Source organism: Sphaerodactylus townsendi, linkage group LG06 (assembly GCF_021028975.2).
Source record: "Sphaerodactylus townsendi isolate TG3544 linkage group LG06, MPM_Stown_v2.3, whole genome shotgun sequence".
Classification (NCBI taxonomy): domain Eukaryota; kingdom Metazoa; phylum Chordata; class Lepidosauria; order Squamata; family Sphaerodactylidae; genus Sphaerodactylus; species Sphaerodactylus townsendi.
The window spans coordinates 40,132,501-40,151,390 of NC_059430.1; the positions used below are offsets into that span (position 1 = coordinate 40,132,501).

The window sequence follows — 18,890 nt, forward strand, 5'->3', positions numbered from 1 at the left end:
CCTCAGAAAGAGCTCCAAGCCAGTGCAAGTGGGAATTAACTTTTAAGCATGTAAATCTCTCACAAGTCACCCCCCATCTGAAGGTTTACCAAGCAAACATCAGCATCATCTCTCACAAATCACCTCCTACCCCCAGCAAAACATACATGGCTCCCTCCCCACCACTTTCGTAATTGTGTCCTCACACCAACCCTGTGAGGTAGGCTGCTAGCCTGAGAAACAGCTCCAAGCCAGTGCAAGGGGAATTAACTTTTAAGCATGTAAATCTTTCACAAGTCACCCCCCATCTGAAGGTTTACCAAACAAACATCAGCATCATCTCTCACAAATCACCTCCTACCCCCAGAAAAACAGGCATGGCTCTCTCCCCACCACTTTCCTAATTGTGTCCTCACACCAACCCTGTGAGGTAGGCTGCTAGCCTGAGAAACAGCTCCAAGCCAGTGCAAGTGGGAATTAACTTTTAAGCATGTAAATCTCTCACAAGTCACCCCCCATCTGAAGGTTTACCAAGCAAACGTCAGTGTCATCTTCAGTTCTGCTGCTGCTTCTGGGCTCCCTGCTCACCTTGCCTTTTCCTGTGCCTGCCAGGGAGAAGGCTTCTGAGTAATGCCACACTTAATTTAAGGCAAATAAGGCATGCTGGGTTAGAGGGAGGGGAGGCGGAGCTCCCCAGTCCTGCTCCTGGGAGCCCAGTGGGACTTCTCCCCCGCCCCCTGGACACTCCAGGCCACCGTATAGAGTGGGTGGGGCTACAACAGGCACTGGGAGCAGTGGGCTGCTTCAGTGCCTGCTTTCTAGGGCTTGCTCAATTCCTCCCTGTGTAGGAGGATGTTTTGGCACCCCCCACGTGACCTCAATCGATGCGCCCGGGGACAAGGGGTACCCCATGTCCCTAGGCAGGAACGCCAGTGGTGGCTGGCGTCTTCAGAGGTGTATCACAGAGGGAAGTCTGTTACACACTGTGTCCATATCATTCACTAGAGTTGTGCTGCTTATCCTCCCAGCAGCAAGCATATTCAGACTCTTGCAACACCATACAGTAACAAATCCAGGTATGCTTGCTAAAAACAACCTTTGTGAGCACTGTATGATGATTAGTTAACATGTGACAAATTTCCTATAAAAATCTTACTTCAAATTGCACATAACAAGACCTGCACGTGTTTGTGTATGATGCATTCACATAGGGTGCAGTGTTTAGAGTGCCAGGCTAGGAGCTAGAAAATCTAGAATCAAATTCCCTCTTAGCCATGATGGTCACTGAGTAAACGTGGGCCTTCCCTCAGCCTAATCAACCTTACAGAGTTGTTGTGAAAGCCATGTGCACAGGTTTGATCAACTTGGAGCAAAAATTTTAAAATGTATAGATAGAGATAAATAGTCATGTCTCTTTTGCAATATATATGCGTGTGAGAACTGCTTGGTAATTAAGACGTGCATATACTGCTCATAGTTCGGACACAGAAATGATATTCTTATAGGAAACATGTCATGTTGATGAGACTTTGAGGGGCAGCTATGTCACAATATTTGCCAGACCACTTCTTAGTACACAGAGAAGAGCCATTCAATCTCCTTTGCTGCTGCCCATCACGGTACTTCTTTTTCAGGGTCATAAGCCGCGCACCGGGCCTCAAGCTGGTCGTTGAGACGCTAATTTCTTCCCTCAAGCCTATTGGGAACATTGTCCTCATTTGCTGTGCTTTCTTCATCATCTTTGGCATTCTTGGGGTGCAGGTATCGTTATCATTGTTTGCAGAGAAATGTATCTCTAGCCACCCCTTTAGTCTCAACTCAGAAGCACGCTAAGCATTTGCTTGCTTTTAAGCTCTTGCCTCTTATAAGAGATTCCTAGGTGAGTAGGTGGAGATGCATCAAAGGAAGTGAAGCAGGCTTTTCATTTCCCATTGCAGCAATAGTTCTCCCCCACCTCCAACACACATTCCCATGCAAAGTGCTGGCCGTGGCATCCATCTCGGGTTGCCTTGGTTCTTAGGCAGGTGTCTAGCTGTTACCTGAGAACGATTCCACCAAGAAAGGAAAGCAGAAAATGCCCCTTCGAATAAACTGGGGATTGGAACCTGGGTCTTGCTTCCCAGTTGTTTCTTGGTGAGATTCCTGAGTGCTAGATGGAGAGGGTGAATTTTTAGATAAAGAGTAGGGTTGGGATTCTGAGCTACAGCAGGATCCTGCCACCACTAGAATAACAGGCTGGTCTGAGATGTGTGAGACAGCAGATAACTAACCTGCTTTTTAAAAAGCCAACTATTTTTATTTTTTGACTCTCCCCAACGTTCTAAGCACGGAATCCACCCATGGCTGTTTGGGGAGGGGAAAAAATTGATAACCTCTTTATTCTGGATTCCTGCTGGAGTGGTCTGCAGGTGTGGCTGTTGCTTCTAGCATGAGGAAGGATGTGCTGCACTTAATCTGTACGCAGCCTGCTCGAATAATGCCAGCTTCCCAATTTACAGCAAATATCATCCACAGCCTTTACAAATGCAAAAATTTAGTTTCTGCTATCAGGTAAAGAGCTGAGAAGTAGGGAGTATTTTCAAGTGGGAGCATGATAATTTTCAAGTGAACTGAAAAATGAGTATGGACTCGTAGCTGTCATGGGGACATCTGGGGACAAACGCCCCGGGGGCCCCTGTGGGAGGCACATAGGGGCGCAAAAATCACCCCCACAATTCCAGGAAGGAGGAGGGCATGGCTGGGCCTCAGTGCGGCATGTGCATGTCATGCCGAGGCCCACCCATGCCCCTCCTCCTTCCTGAAATTTGCTGGGCCTCCCCGCCTCCTCCCCCTCCCCCTGCCTCAGGCAGGCTGCTTTTTCAGCTGGCAAAGCAGTGGGTTGAAAAAGCTTTTTTCCAGGCAGTTGCTTTGCCAACAGAAAACGGTAAGGGGGAGGGGGTTGGGGCTGCGGGGGGCGCCCGGGCACCATTTTTCCCCAGGTGCCATTTTCTCACCCTATGCCTCTGGGATACAGTTGACTCCAGTTCAGCTCCTTTCTTTTCCCCTTCCTTCGAAATGGGTACAATGTAGCAAAAGATTAGATTAGCAGTTTACGGCTCTTTTCCCCATAGCCAATTTCACATCTATTCATGCTGGCAGAGGCTATAACCATGTGGTTTTTTTCCTGCAGCTCTTTAAGGGGAAGTTCTTCCATTGCCTCGGTGTGGATATCCGAAACATCACCAACAGGTCGGACTGCATGGCTGCCAATTACAAGTGGGTACATCACAAATACAACTTCGACAATCTGGGCCAGGTAAATGTGGACCCTCTGTGTTAGCTTACTTTTTATATTTGTTTCTATAAGACATTGCACACTCTAGATCTGACAGAAACAGCTGCACCTGCAAAGGAAAGGCTACATGTGTAACAATGGGAGGGAACGGTACCTCTCAAAATTATTTAAGTTTTATCTTCAAAACTTATATGCAATTTTGGTTTCCGCTTTCTAAAACAAAAATGTGTTACTGAAGACAGCAGCAGGAATAGCAAAGAGCACAATCCATCCAACTGAGGCATGTCTAAGTCTTAGTGATCTGTTGTGCTTGTGTTTATTTCCCTTATACTCTACCTTTCTTCCCAATAGGGACCCATTGGACCCCCCTTGCCTCCGTTTTATCCTTACAAGTGACCTTGTGTGGTAGGTTAGGCTGAGAGTTTGCAACCAGCCCCAGTGAGTTTCCATGGCAGAGTGGAGATTAGAATCTGGGTCTCTCAGTTCCTAGTCTGAAACGCTAACCACTGTGCCGCTCTATGTGAGCTTATTCTTTTTTTTAGTTTTGCATAGAAATGTCAGAAACTGAGCCTTTTAATCCACTGTTCACTCTCCCCGCTCTCCCTGTCTATATAAATGCTGCTGACTGAGGATTCCTTTCGTGTATCTGACAAAGTGGTCCCAAGTCCACAAAAGCTTATACTACAACAAAAGGGCAATCCTGTGCCCTGCCCTGTACTACGGCATCAGTGGGATGGGAATAGCTCTGCATAGGATTGTACTGACAGTGCCATAAGAGTCACATTTTGCTTTTGCTGCAACAGCTATCCCATTAGAATTGATTGCAGCTAGAGAAAGTGACGTTTATATTTCATCCTCTCCATGAAATCAGTGGGATGGAAAGGGATTAAGTTTGGCTTGAATCAGGTCTGTAAATTTTAGGACCCATGCGGTGAAGATGGAGAATTTTATATATATTATCTTAGGTCAATTTAAAATATTACTTGCCCCATCTGGCACCTGAAGATGGATGATCGGGCCATTTGCATGGCATTTCTCCAGGCAGCCTCGATGGGCTTTGTGCCGAGCTTTACCCTGCTCTGGGAGGCATACCAGGCACAGCAATGGTTCTTTCTCAGGAACCAACAGGGAAGCCCAGTGCTGGTTCAAAGACAGATCATGCAAGAATACAGACTTACGCAGTGCACGCGTTCACTTCAAGGGTTATGTCCCACTGCATGGAATGCTACCTCGTGGAACAGTTTTCTGGCAGCCTCTGCGTTTGTTTTGTTTGTTTGTTTCATGTGTAGTCTGCCTTTCTCTGCAAAGGGGGGTCGTAGGGGCTCAGGTCATTCTCCTGTCCCCATTTTTAGCTTCACAACAATCCTGTGAGGTAGGATAGGCTGAGAGTATATGTCTGGCTCCAGGTCATCCAGTGAGCTTTTTTGGCAGAGTGGGGATCTCAACCTGGGTCTCCTAGATCCTAGTCCAGCACTCTGCCTACTACACCATGCTGTCAAGAAGTGAGTGATGTGTTAATTGGAAATGATAACATTATTGTGGAAAGCAGGATAACAACGTTTGAGTGCCCAATTTTGATTGTAATATTGATTTGTAGTTTAAGTTGTGAGTTACCCGAGGAGCCCAAATATCAGGGTGCAGATGTAAAGGTGAAAGGTGGACAACTGATTCTTAAGGACAGAGAAAGAAGAAGGTTGCATAAAAACCAAACAGAGTAGACACCAGGAAACACTTTCTAGTTCCATGTATAACTGTTGGAAAGGAAATACGTTGCCTAGGTTTTATTTTCTAATTGAATGATTCTCTCTCCCTTGTTTGCATCTGTTGTAAAAAGAGTAGTATTTTCATACTGGATGCTGCGTACTCTTTTGGTTGCCTTCTCCCACCCTTGATATACAAGAGGCCATCTAAATCTTCTCTGACTTTCCATCAAAGGATCAGTTTTTGCACTGAGTTGGACATGGAGAAGCAAGATCAAGCAAAGGGATTGTCAGAGACAAGAAAGGACGGTCATTTTCTGTGCAGTCATGTCACAGTTCTCAGACTTTTCATCTGTGCCCTTTTGTGCAGTCCACTGAATCTGGTAGATTTGTGACAGTTTAGCAAACTGAGGAATTATGTGCCTGGTAATGAACTATTTTCACTGGGCCAAATCACATGCGTTATGTTGGGAATTTGTGGTCAAACAAGTAATTATGCTGCAAAAAGCTGCTGTGGAGAGAAGTGAAATGGATTGGTCTGCCCCACATTGTTGTGCTGCCACAGCATTTTTCCAATCAGAAATGTCAACACCAGGTTGCTCCAAATATATGAGAGGGAAAGGGGCACAATATGTGTACGTGTTTTGTAATTTTCTGCCCAGAGAGAGGAATAACTATTGCCTGGAGAATCATCATGGGGTCGGAGGTCAACCACCATTTCCTTAGTACCATGTTGCCCCCAGCCATGTTGCCCCCAGCCCGGGGGGGGGGGGGGTGTGTGTTGCAACTCATTTACAATGAGCATGGATGCCTAGAATCACACGTGGCTTGGCCCAAAGTCAACAACCAGATTCCGTTGATCTGATGCTACTTTGTGGGCAGGTTTCTCAGAAAACAGTTTCTTCCACTTTCCCTCTCCCTCTTTCTCAAGCAAATACTTGCCCCTCCCCAAGTCCCCCCTCTCTTCCTTGTCAGTATGGGGAAAGAGGAAATGCTTTCAAACCCTGAACCCATCAGAAACCCACTCAGAAAGCTTCTTGTCTGAAAAAGTTTCATGTGTTTCAGGCTTTGATGTCCCTGTTTGTGCTGGCTTCCAAAGACGGCTGGGTCAACATTATGTACAATGGACTGGATGCTGTTGCTGTTGACCAGCAGGTATAGAAGTGACTTTCCAACCTATTTGTTCATGTTGCTTTAACCTAGGTTAATCTAGGTTGTTAAATTTGCTGCATGCCAACAGTTTTCTTTTGCAGCTTCACTGTCCTGGCCGTTCTGTGAGCAATGAGAAGTTCTAAGATGAATGCTGCCTGTCCCTTTGATAAGAGGTTTCTGCAGACTGCAGACATTTGGTGTTTCTCTGATACCTGTTCATTTACAAAGGTACACATGAAGCATTAGGGAGCAGGCAGGAATCCAGACAGACAATGCTAGTCTGTAAAAGAGTATCAGTTCCATAAAAAGCAAGCAGCATCCACCTGGAGCCCCCCAAGGCACCTTCTTCTAGTCTTTTGCAAAACTCAGACCTTTTCTCTTTTACTGGTTATAGTGCATCTCCACAAACTGTTTTCCTTCTAACCATGCACTCCCACACACATAACCACACACACTGCAGTTTGCTAGTATTAGCCAGCTGAAGAAGCCGAAGCCTTCCAGCCATTAGAGCCCACTGAGGAATATTGTCTGATCTTCTCTGACTAATAGCAGGCACTGAAGATAGCCACATAGCAGCATTTGCTAATATTTTTGTACTGCCCACACTTTTCTGATTTGCTGTATGTGCAACTATCACCTATCATGCAAAGGTAGAACATCTTTTTGATAACTAGCCCCCACGTGTATTCATTTTGGAAAACCTTGCGCTGATCAGTTCCCCATCCTTTCTCTCTTTTGGTCTTATGATTTGTTTTTAGTAGCTGCTCGTGTCCTTTGGGGCATGACGGTATGCTCTTCAGATTTATAATCATTTGCTGCAAATTCTCCCTTAAGCAGGGTTTTTCACTGGTGGCAGCTGAAATCTGCTGCTGTTAACTTTAATAATGCAAGATCCCTTCCCTAATGCAGATGGGCAGTCACACAGAACAATGCAGCATTGGTAATCTATTACACCTATCTCTGCAGGTTTTTCTTGATAAGGCACAGAAGTTTCTTGTCTGCCCAATCAGGAGAAACCCATTTCCAGTGTAAGAGTTCTAAGGCATCCAGAGTATGCAGACAAACAGAAGTTACATCTCCACAAGAATACACATATTGCAGCAAGTTACGAGAAGGCATGCAGATCAAAGAAGGTTGTCTAAAGAAAGATTTAACAATTCCCATTCTTTTGGCCTTTCTAACTGTCTCTTTTTGATTGCTGCAAATATGCAATGTTTTACACAGTTGTTACAGTGCGGAATTTGCCTGTCACTCTTCAAGGCAGTTCTTCTGCTGAGAGTGTTCTTTTGAAGGACAATTCATGTGGTACACAGTTCTCAGGGCCATCATTTTAATTCAGAGGGTACAGGAGTTCCTTGCTACAGACTCAATTCCCAGGCATTCATGGGCCCAGTTCAGATCAGGACTAGGATGTACTGGAGAAGGTGCTCAAGCTTCCCCTCTCGCTATCATCCACTGTTTTCCCACCCTGAAACAAAAGCACAGTTTGCCACATTGGGGAGACTTTTGTTACTGATGTTCGACAGTGGAATTCATTGCCTCAGAGAGTGGTGGAGTCTCCTTCTTTGGAGGTTTTTAAACAAAGGCTGGATGAACATATGTTGGGAGTCCTTTGATTGTGCATTGCAGGGGGTTGGACTTGATGGCCCTTGGGGTCTCTTCCAACTCTATGATGCTATGATTCTATGTTTATTGTATGCAGCAGATGGCAGCTACAAGTCAATGGGGACAGAAAATGGTAACTGGCGAAGAATAGCACTGTTAAGTGGTCAATTTATCTCTCACAGCTCCTAAATTTATTCTTTGCAAGATGCTTTAGTAATTTCTAATGGCACTTCTTCTTTAATGATGTTTGACATTCTTTGTATACACTAAATATAAATTCTTTATAAGATTATTATCCTAGTCCTTCTGATATAGTAACTATTGTTCTGGTATTCCGCTATCGAGAAATAACTGGCCATCTGTGCACCACTGCCATTCCCCTTAGTTTCCACATTCTGTGCAGATGTCATGTTTAAGGAACGTACTTTGTTATTGTTTTCTAAGTTAAAAAAAGGCAGGAAAAAGGCACCATTTTAGAGATTGTACAGGAACCAAGAGACAGCCTGTAAAAACATTTTTGTACATTTGTTATTTGGGGTTGGGGGAGGGCGGCGGGATGGAGGGTAGCTGGATGGATTTTTTTTTGATATTTCCAAATGCTGTAAGTAAATTGTCATATACATTATGAACAGTCATGCAAGGCATGCCAGTGTTGTTATCCCTACATGATAGATGATGGACTTGGAATATGGTAGTCTGAGGATCAGTGGCTTATTGAAGGCCCTCCAGTGAACCAGAGACTTCCCAGAGCATAGTTCAGGCTCTTTTCAGTGCACTCTACTAGCTCTTGGATTGGTCTCATATTCGTGGAAGAGCTTAAAATAATTGTTTGTGATGGAGAAAGGAACAGAGGATCCCCCCCCCCAATACTGTTAATTTTTAAAAAGTGTATACTAGAAGTTACACAAATAACTGAGCAAGGCAACAAACAGGCTATATAATAACTTAGAAAATAAAGGAATGGTTTTGATGAAATGACTTTTGTTTGAAGATAAGCCAATAGTCAGGAGGACGTAGAGAGGGGGCAGCCAGGGGTTGACCAACTCTAAAGATCTGGGATTGCCAGCCTCCAGGTGGGGCCTGCTGTTCTCCTGGAATTACAGTTGATCTCCAGGCTGCAGAGTTCAGCAACCTTGGAGAGAACAGCAGTTTCAGAGAGCAAGCTTTATGGTATACTACAGAATCTATGGCTGATTCCGCATGGGCCAAAAATGGCAGTGTGAAAACGGTGTGAAAATGGTGTAAAAAGGTTTAAAATGGTGTAAAAGGGTTTATACTGTTTTCACACCACTGTTTTTGGCCCATGCGGAATCAGCCTATGTGAATCTTCTCACCAAATTCCCCTGTCCACAAACTGGTACCAAAATATCTCCCCAAATCTATAAGAATTTTCCAGGTCGGAGTTAGCAGCCCTACTAAGGACTCTTCCAAGTGTACTATCTGTCTCTCTGTGGCTCTCTACTCCCATGTTTTGATGGGATTTCTTGGGTCTCCAGTTTTTCCAGTAGTAAATTCTTGTTTTTCCTCATCCTTTGCTAAAATCCTCAAAAAAACCCTATTATTACAGTCTTTTTTTTCATCATAAACCAGTTTACAAAATCCAACCTGCCAAGGCAGCAATTTCTTTAAATTTTGTGCGTCTGTTTTCTTTTCCAGCCTGTGACCAACAATAACCCTTGGATGCTCCTCTACTTCATTTCCTTTTTGCTCATCGTCAGCTTTTTCGTGCTCAACATGTTCGTGGGAGTGGTTGTGGAGAACTTTCACAAATGTAGACAGCATCAAGAGGCAGAGGAGGCCCGCCGTCGAGAGGAGAAACGGCTGAGACGCCTGGAGAAGAAGCGTAGGAGTAAGGAACAACCTAAGTGTTTGGTTGGTTCGTAGGCTGAGCTTTCCTGAGAAAACCTTCTTCTCTAAAAAAAAAATTAGTATAGTGCAGTGGTGGTGAACCTATGGCACAGGTGCCAGAGGTGGCACTCAGAGCCCTCTTTGTGGGCACACGAGCTGTTGCCCCAGTTTGGGCACTCGGCAGTGGCATAGTGCCAAGGGGGCAAGGGGTGCGCAACACACTGGGTGCACACCCCTGCGTTGGTGTGGCGAGGGTGTTTCGGGACATTCCACGGGCATTCCAAGGCAGGGCAGGGGCATGGCAGGGGCACAGAGTGCACACGTGCCCCAGGTGTGGTTTCCCCTCGCTCCGCCCCTGGCACTCAGTCTCTAAAAGGTTTGCCATCACTGGTATAATGTGAGCGGGTGGGTAGTTGTTGAGAGTTTCTGAGCTGCTTTCCTCTTATTGCAATGCCATTGAAAGGTAGCCAGATTCTTTATTAATCTCATCTTTTCATTATCCCTAAGCCTGTCTCACTGCTGGAAGCATACTCCTGGAACTATGGGGAATTAGGTCCCTCACAATGCCCTGGTTATCAGGACATATTTTCATTTTTTTAAACGCCTTCCTGTCCCTACAAACTAGTGGTAAATGAAGGAGAGTGTTGATTGATCTCTTTTTTTCACAAGGATGCCGTTTCCTCTTCACACCTTCAAAGACCCTTTTTGAAATAACTCTACAACATCAGCTTTCTCGGGTTCAGTAGGACCTCTCACATAATTCACAGTATGCCAAAACAGAGCAAAAGAAGAAGAAAGATGTGTGTATTGTGTGTCCTAGCCTTGCTGTTCTTGACATGGTTTCGCTCATCGCGTTACAAGGCAATTTTGGAAGCAAGAGAATTTTTTTCTGGTTGTGCCCTGATTTATGTTGTCATTCCTTGTAACTCAATGAGAGAAACACCCAGAATGCACCTAGAACTTTAACTGAAGCTATTCTTTCCTCATCCACTCTCTCCTCTCATCTTCTCCTTAAACTCCATTTAAATGTACCTCCTCCCTGGAAGCATGAGAGAACCCTTATCTACCCCCTTCTTCAGATTTTCCTCTCCTGGAAGTGGTTGCTCCTTTTTTCTTTCTTTCTTTTTTTTAACCATTGGGGAATTTAATTTGTTGGGGCATGGAATGCTGGTTTAGTATTATTTCCACAAACGTAGGACTAACAAATTCTTTCTGTCACTCCCCACCCCCTGCTCATTCCCTTCATTTGTTTACCTCCATTTCTGTTTTTTCTTTCTTTCTTTTGAATCCCCTTTCCCACTGTGTTTTTGTTTCCTTTTCTTCTTGCCTTGCTCGTTTTCTTTTATTTCAATCTCTGCCCTTTTCTCCATCTTCAATCTCCCTCTCTCAATTCTTCCTCCTATTTGTTCTCCACCTTTTTCCGGATCTCCCTGTTCCCTCACGCCCATTGAAGAAGCACAGCGCTTGCCGTATTATGCCACCTACTGTTCTGTCCGCCTTCTCATCCATTCAGTCTGCACCAGCCACTACTTGGACATCTTCATCACCTTCATCATTTGCCTCAACGTCGTCACCATGTCCCTGGAGCACTACAACCAGCCAATGGTGAGTGAGTTCATGGGACTTAAATCCTGCCTTTATGCCTTCCCCCCTCTACCTGGCTTTTCTTCTCCAGTTTTCATAAAGAGTGCTTCTAGCAAAAAAGGGGGGAAACCAGTAAATGTCTAGTGGAAAAAAATCAGAACTTGGCAACTATCACAAAATGCATTGGAGCAGCCTGAATGGCTGAGAAGGCCAGTCACAGACGGAAGACAACTGTTCCATTTACCATTTCTTTGTACCTATTATTCTTGCTTTCTCCTCTCCAAATCCTTGTATCACACAAACTCACTTTAATGGGCCACACATTCAGCCATTAAATTGTTTCACTAAAGCCACTGATACTATTTTTTACTCAACCAGTTAAAAGGGGGTGGAAATTGCTCGGCAAAATTTTCTCTAAACTGAGCCAAACAGTTGGGGTGATTTTAGTAGATCAGTACAAATTAGTTGATGGTCCATTTCGTTTTAAAAGCCATCTCTATTTTCTATTCTTGATAAATGCAAGGAACGCTAGCACAGTAGATGCCTTTATTTACAGTTTGCAATTTGCCTTAAGGTCCTTGAAATTTATATTCCTTGATCCAAGATTTTTGCTCTCTCCCCTATGCCCCAGTTAACTGCATTCTCAAGGGAGTACATCACCAAGTGAGGGGAAAAAATGACATGAGAGATCTTGAAGAGAAATTCCTGTCTAATTCTTGTAAGCCAGAAAGATGTTTATACCAGTACACATATATCTGTATTGGAGGAATTGGGTTGTGACAGGAAGTTGAAGATGCGCTCCCAGGAGTAGTAGTAGTAGTAGTAGTAGTAGTAATTATTATTATTATTATTATTATTATTATTATTATTATTATTATTATTATTATTATTATTATTATTATTATTATTTTATTTACGGTCAATGGCCAGAACAATGTACAAACAAAGAAATAAAACAGCCACTCTTGTAAAATCACAATTGTTCAGAATCAAAATATAAAACCTTGCCCGCTTTTAGTTCGGCTTAGACAGTGCCATAGAAAGAACTATACAGTGACCTCTAGCTTTAATAAATAAGTAAAGGGGAGGAGAGAGAGAAAATGCCCCAACCTCTTAAGGTCCAGTTTCATCTATATAAGTAAATAGTAATGCAAGGAAGGGAGCCCACCACCCAACATTTGCTTTCAGAAGTTTCGGAGAAATTCCATCTTGGCCAGGAGCTTTGGCACTTTTTAATTGGGTTTATGTACGATTTCACCTCTCCTGGGGTGACAGAAGGCCATTTTGCCAGGTTTCCCATTTTGAGGAAAAATTGATAATGGTCTCTGGACAATCGTATTAGGATTGGGAAAAGGAGACCCACCTATCAGATGAAATACCAGAAGAGAGAGGGGTTACTAATTTCCTCTCGTGACCATAAACCAGTTTCCGAAAGAGGGTCCAAAGTTTTTTAGTATACTTTTTCTTACTGTGGGAGATTAGTTATTTATACTCCTCCTTCAATACTAACAAGTAGCACAGGCTTCTTGTTTGGTCTCCTTATCCGCCTTCAGAGCTTGTTTGTGTGCTACAGTCAGAGCCTTTTTGGTGGTGATACAGGAGTGGTCAAACCAGGGCTTGGAGAATGGCTCACATTTCAGTGGTCTTTTTTCTACCTTGGAAAATAAACAGGATTTTAATTTTTGAATCAGGCTGTCATATATTTTTTAATGGGTCATCTTGTGAGTCAAAATTTTCTGTTGCTTTACAAAAAGAACTCAGCTTTTCCAATGAACAGCAGCACCTGCCAAAGCTCTCCCAACGCTCTTCAAACAGACTATCACCAAAGGCATGTTGTTTTATTTTATTTTCAATATTATTGCTCTTTCATTTTAAACAGAGGAGGATTATATTCGAATTACCTCTGAATCTTTTCTCCTGGAGTCAAACCAGCTTAAGTCATTCCACTCCTTTACTCCTGCGCTCCTCCAATACAACAGCGGCATTGCCGCGGGCAGTTAAACGCTGAGGTCATTGGAAAAAACATTTTGAATACCCAGCTAATGGTTGCTGAAACCTGTTAGAACAACTTAATGCTGCTGGCTAAAAAAAAAACAGCCCGAAGATCTTTTAAATGCAAACAGAGCAATTGGAGTCCTCAGAGTTTAAAATAAGTGTTTCCTGTCTCTGACCCTATTGGGAAACAACCATTTTAATAGCTCACACCTATTGGAAAATGGGGAAGAAAAATAAGAGGGCAAGAGTACTGGAGGACCCATTTTCTCCCCCAGCCAAAAACAATCTAAAATGGAAGTTTTTTTCCTTTTAAAAGAACAGCGACACTATATTCCGGCTCTCCAATAGCTGTGATCCTTTGGAGCAGCTAGGAGCAGAGGACTTACTTAGTTGGCAACATGCAAATTCATCTAAGGAAGAGGGAGTTCTGGCGGAGGGAGAGGGGGAATCTGTCCCATAGGCAAATCCTCCTCCTCTGCCGCAGAAAGAATGAAAAGTAAAAGCGGGACTTGAGGAAACAGGTTCGTACAAGAAATCTTGCTATGACAGACATTCACCCCCATCATATGACAAGCACATTGTGCATAATCAGCCTTTGACTGCATGAGTCTTGCAAAATCAAATGCCAATGGATTGCTATACAATACTTACAGGGGAGGAAGGGCAGATCGGTAAAATGTAATTATTTGGGTCTGTTTGGTGTATTACAGAAGCTCCACATGAGTTAACTACCTTTAATAAACACTACAACCGGCTGTAGAAAAATTAGTTCTTGATTTCCAAAATAAAGGTCAACCACCAATAAGTTGAGGAACACTTCCTTATTTTTTAATCTGTTGTTACTGAAAAAGCCATGTTGTAAAGCTGATGAGGTGCTTCTTGATTATTTTGACCTTTTTCATACTGCCCACTTTTCATTAATAGTGAAAGTTGAAAGCAGAATGACTTGAAAGCCTTTTGGTTTGGAATGCAGTATGATTCATCTGCAACTGTACTGCTATCATCACTAGAATGTGTATTTACTAGCCAATTTTGGCACAGTATGTTCTAGTCCATGCTGCTGGAGTCATTCACGTAGTCCACTAATATGTCTGCTCTGGTTTTCACTCTGCAAAAGGGAGGGGGGGTTGCTCTAAAATGCAGAAATTGGTTTTATTACAGTATTTCTTAGTATTAGCTTTGGTCATCTGCCAAACATTTCACAATTACTTCTGAACTGGCTGTTCTCCCTTTCTTCCTCTTCCTGACTCACAGTTTATGGTTGTTATGTCATTAGTCTGTCCAAACTGTAGTAAGTGGTGCACATGTAGATACAGAGGCGTAGCAAGGGCGGAAAGTGTCCAGTGCATCCTCTGCCCCCGCATCCTCTGCCCCCACCACACCCACACAGGGGCGCATGCCCGGTGCGTCGCACACCCCGTCCCCACCCCCTTGGAGCTACGCCTCTGTGTAGATACATAGGTACACATATGTATGTGTCAGTGCAATCCTGAGCAGTGATTCACCTTTCTAATTCCATTTAATTCCATTAAAGTAAATGAGCGTAGATGGGCATAACTATGCTTAGGATTGCACTAAACCTGCTGGAAAATTCTTTAAAAGAATAGCTAGTTATTATGAAACAGGAAAGCCCCTATGAACAATGAACAAGTTACAACATACAAAGTTTATTTAATAAGAAACACAATGAAGAGGAACAAGGGGGACATGGCCTTTGTAACAGTCCAGTATTCAAGGATTTGGCTGTAAGGCATATTTTAGGTGTGTTTCTTCCCCTAAGTCTTAATCAATTACAGACCAATCAGGGAGTTTGATGCTATCAGTGTTCCCTTTCCTTCCGTTCCCAGTCTCTGGAGACTGCCCTCAAGTACTGCAACTACATGTTCACTGCAGTCTTTGTGTTGGAGGCCGTTCTGAAGCTTGTGGCCTTTGGGCTGAGACGTTTCTTCAAAGACAGGTGAGCAGGAAGGAGTGTAAGTCATATTCTGTGTGGCACAGAAAATAAGAGGCAAGCTATTCTGGGCTCTGTGGTTTGAGCAGCGCAGCCGTACTCTATCTGAACAGTTACTGTATTGTCAAAGGCTTTCACAGCCAGAATCACTGAGGTGTTGTGGGTTTTCCGGGCTGTATGGCCCAGTTCCAGTAGCATTTTCTCCTGACATTTTCCCTGCATCTGTGACTGGCATCTCAATACAGCCTGGAAACCCCACAACACCCCAGTTACTGAATTCCAAACAGCAGCGAAAATCTGCAAGACTTCTTCACAACATTCTTTGTAGTTGTCAGTATGGATTTGTTCTTCTATGTTATTCCCCATCTGAACAAGTGATTAGATGGGAAAGCAAAGTAAACTGTTGGGCATCAGTACTGCTGTGTTTGACTTGAACGCAAAATCCTCAAGGTAAAAAAAGAAGAGGAGAGACAGAAAGAGGAGAATGTTCCTGATCCTGCAGTTTGTTTGTTTGTTTTAAATCTTGAAAACCTGTTTTTACAAAGAGCATAGAGAACAAAGGAGGTGCGGATGGAGATTTTAGTGGCACTTCTTCACTGAGCAGAATCCCCCTGTCATTTTGCATTACTCTGTCCATTTCTTTGCCCTTATAAAATGGCTGTTCCTCAGTATTCTGGGTATCTCTCATTTCTTTCTCCGAGCAAGATCAGAGTACAGCACATGCTTTGTATGCAGAAGCACCCAACTTCAATCTTCAGTACCTCCGTTTAAAAAAAATTGAGGAAGCAGATCTGGGAAAGACTTCTGGTTGAGACCTTGGAGAGCTGCTGTCAGCCAAGGCAGAGAGTACTAGTATTGATCTGGCTTAGTATAAGGCAGCTCCATACTTTTTTAATATTAAAAAAATCAATTTTAGCAAAAGAATGCCTCAACCTCATTAAAACAAAATGATCAGCTAAATAAAGGATGCCAGTAAAATAAGCAAATAAATACAGATGCACATGTTTGATTCCCCTCCCCACAAAAAAAAAATTATAGAATTCTGGATTAGTACCAAGTTCCATAATGTGTACCTGGTACGGAAGTAACTTTATTTAAAGAATAGGTTGATTTCTGCCTTTCAATGAAGCAGAAGAATCCCATTCTTTATTTTAACAATTTATTTAAGGTGGAACCAACTGGACCTGGCCATTGTTCTGCTCTCAGTCATGGGCATCACTCTGGAAGAGATTGAAATCAACGCTGCCCTTCCCATCAACCCCACCATCATTCGCATCATGAGAGTGCTGCGCATTGCCCGAGGTGAGAGAAGGGCCAGAAAAAGGTATAAACTGACCAACAGCCTTGATGTGAGGCAGAAAAAAATATCCTTGTAGAAGATAGGGTTGCCAACTGTGCTTTGGAGATGCCTGGAGATTTGGGGGCAGTGCTGGTGGAAGGAGTTCCGTTTCTCTTAGACTGTATGGTATACCATAGAGTTTGTCCTCCAAAGCTGCTATTTCCTTCAGGGGAACTGATCTCTGTAATCTGGAAAAAAAATTGTGATTCTGAAGGAACCCCAGGCCTCACCTGGAGGTTGGCAACTCTAGTAAGGTGGAAGACTGGGCATGATTAAGAAGCAGGAGCATCTTTGCTAAATCCTGCACACGTCGAGTACTTCTGTCCTTTGCTTTTTTCTCTGCATGCTCAAGGGTCAGAAGCAGTCAAGAAAGGGCTTTTCTTTTGTCTTTCTCCAACATGACAGTTCCACGTGGGTAATTATTCTGTTCTTCACGCTGGGAAGCCTCCCAATGTTCTAAATTTTCTCCTAAGTTGGGAATTTGGCCAGTCACATGATGAGCGAACTGGCATCACAGTCAGAAGGGATTTTAAAGGAACATGGTACAGAGAGCAGGACAGGCCACAGAAGCACACACCTAGCTAGTTATGCTATGGCAAGACCCCTGTTTTTAAGGCATCCTTAGCAGAGATTCATATGTATTTTTAACATGCAGAAATCTATGAGGGTGTAGTATGCATGGTGCTTCCCTGTATGTGTACATGCCAAAATAAAATTTACCCATCAATGCATTTGCCAGTACCTCATCATCAAAAGCTTGTGAGAGTTAATACTTTTCAAAAGCATGATTGCAAAAAAAGAGAGAAAGAGAGGAGAATTGCTATATAGGACAGGCATGTATGGGAATGGGTTAGAGGGGAAAGCTAATTGGACCGGAACCAAATGAGGGATGGAAAAGAGGTCATGCACAGAGCAAAAGGAGGGGATAAATGGAGATTAGAGGGCTTAATGAAATAAAGGTGGAAGTGGAGAGATAAAGCGATCTATGGATGACCTCTGTCTGGGGAGCTTCTGCCAATTTGAATGGACAATATTGACCTTTATGGACTGATTGTCTGATTTAGAATAAGGCAGCTTCACATGTGTTTGTGTATGGGTCATACCTAGAACCGATGCCAGGCCCAGACTTGCCTAGCAGGGCCAACTCCCAACAATCAGACAGGAAGGTGGGCACTCACCTAATGCTGGGAGGAGTGCCAGCAGTTCAGGTGCTAAAAGGAGAGTTGAGCTGGGAGGAGCCAGTAGCTTCCAAGAGTGGGAGTCAGTCTGGGTTCATCCCAACCAGACTGATGATGTCATCAATTGACAACTGCCTGGTGACACGATCACTAGCACCCCCACGAGACTGCCAGGAAGTGGTACCCATCCCAGAGAGACCTTGCTGATGGGTCCAGTAGCAACAGCAGGCAAGAGACTAGGAGCAGGGCCAAGATAGGACAAGTTGTGGGCTTGGGTGAACACAACCCTTCATCCATCGGAAAGAATGGAGAAGTCAGGGTTTGGAGGGAGGGATTTAAAAGCAGGCAGAAGCCAGGAAGGGCAGATATCCCACCAATAGCTCCAGATTGGCCTGAACAGGTGCCACTGCCTGATGAGCAGGGGCAGGGTTGAACCTACAGAAACGGAAGGTGGGTCAGGCACCCTTCACAAGGAAATCTCAAGGTGAAAGATTGGACAGGACTTCCTACTGGAATGGAGACAGCTGTACAAGGAAGGAAAGAGTGTGGAGGTACTGCAACCTCTTCTCCCTCCTATTCTGAGGTTTGCAGGACCTTCCCCCAGCATAGGCCAACATGACTGAAGGTGGGAGGGTGCGGCTAATGTGGGAGGAGCCTCACAGGTGGAAATTTTCCTAGCCAGTTTCATTAAGAAGATAGAATATCAACAGCACTGTGCTTTAATGTTCTTCTGGTGGGTGAAACGCAAAGCACTGTCCTGTCTCAACACCAAATAGACTCTGCACTTTCTTTTCCATGATAGTCCTGAAGCTGTTGAAGATGGCGACCGGGATGCGGGCCTTGCTAGACACAGTTGTGCAAGCGCTGCCACAGGTAAAAATATCATTTTTAACAGATTTAATTATGTGCTGATGTTTCAGTTCAGCTGTCATGTGAGCTGAAGTGGTCTTAAATGAGTTAAAAGAAAAGTGGGACCGGAACTATTTTCCACATTAAGGGTTTTACACACATTTATGAAAAAGCAAACCTAATTGCACTGAAGAGTGCAATTTCCAAATATATATGCATAAAATTGTAGCCTCTTCGATGTTCGGAAATAATAAAACAAAATGAACTTTTATTTTCTGACTTCTGTTCCTTTCAGAGTACATATCATTCTTTTTTTCTCACAAACAGAATTATTCAAAACTAATTTTAAAAAATGTTGAAGGTGTGAAAGAAATCATTATTTTTGTTATGGGCCAACTGTTTTTGTGTAGAAATAAATATCTAGTGTACTGGTTGA

At 43.6% G+C, this 18,890-nt stretch overlaps 1 protein-coding gene across 1 annotated transcript in view; it reads left to right on the forward strand.

Moving 5' to 3' along the window:
* CACNA1I (calcium voltage-gated channel subunit alpha1 I) overlaps positions 1-18,890 on the forward strand; it is a 208,423-nt gene that overhangs the window by 143,711 nt on the left and 45,822 nt on the right. Inside the window, exons 20-27 of the mRNA XM_048499231.1 lie at positions 1,614-1,740; positions 3,149-3,274; positions 6,019-6,108; positions 9,367-9,559; positions 11,012-11,163; positions 14,985-15,094; positions 16,257-16,390; positions 18,408-18,478. Coding sequence (XP_048355188.1) covers positions 1,614-1,740; positions 3,149-3,274; positions 6,019-6,108; positions 9,367-9,559; positions 11,012-11,163; positions 14,985-15,094; positions 16,257-16,390; positions 18,408-18,478 — 1,003 coding nt within the window. The remainder of the gene's footprint in view (positions 1-1,613; positions 1,741-3,148; positions 3,275-6,018; positions 6,109-9,366; positions 9,560-11,011; positions 11,164-14,984; positions 15,095-16,256; positions 16,391-18,407; positions 18,479-18,890) is intronic.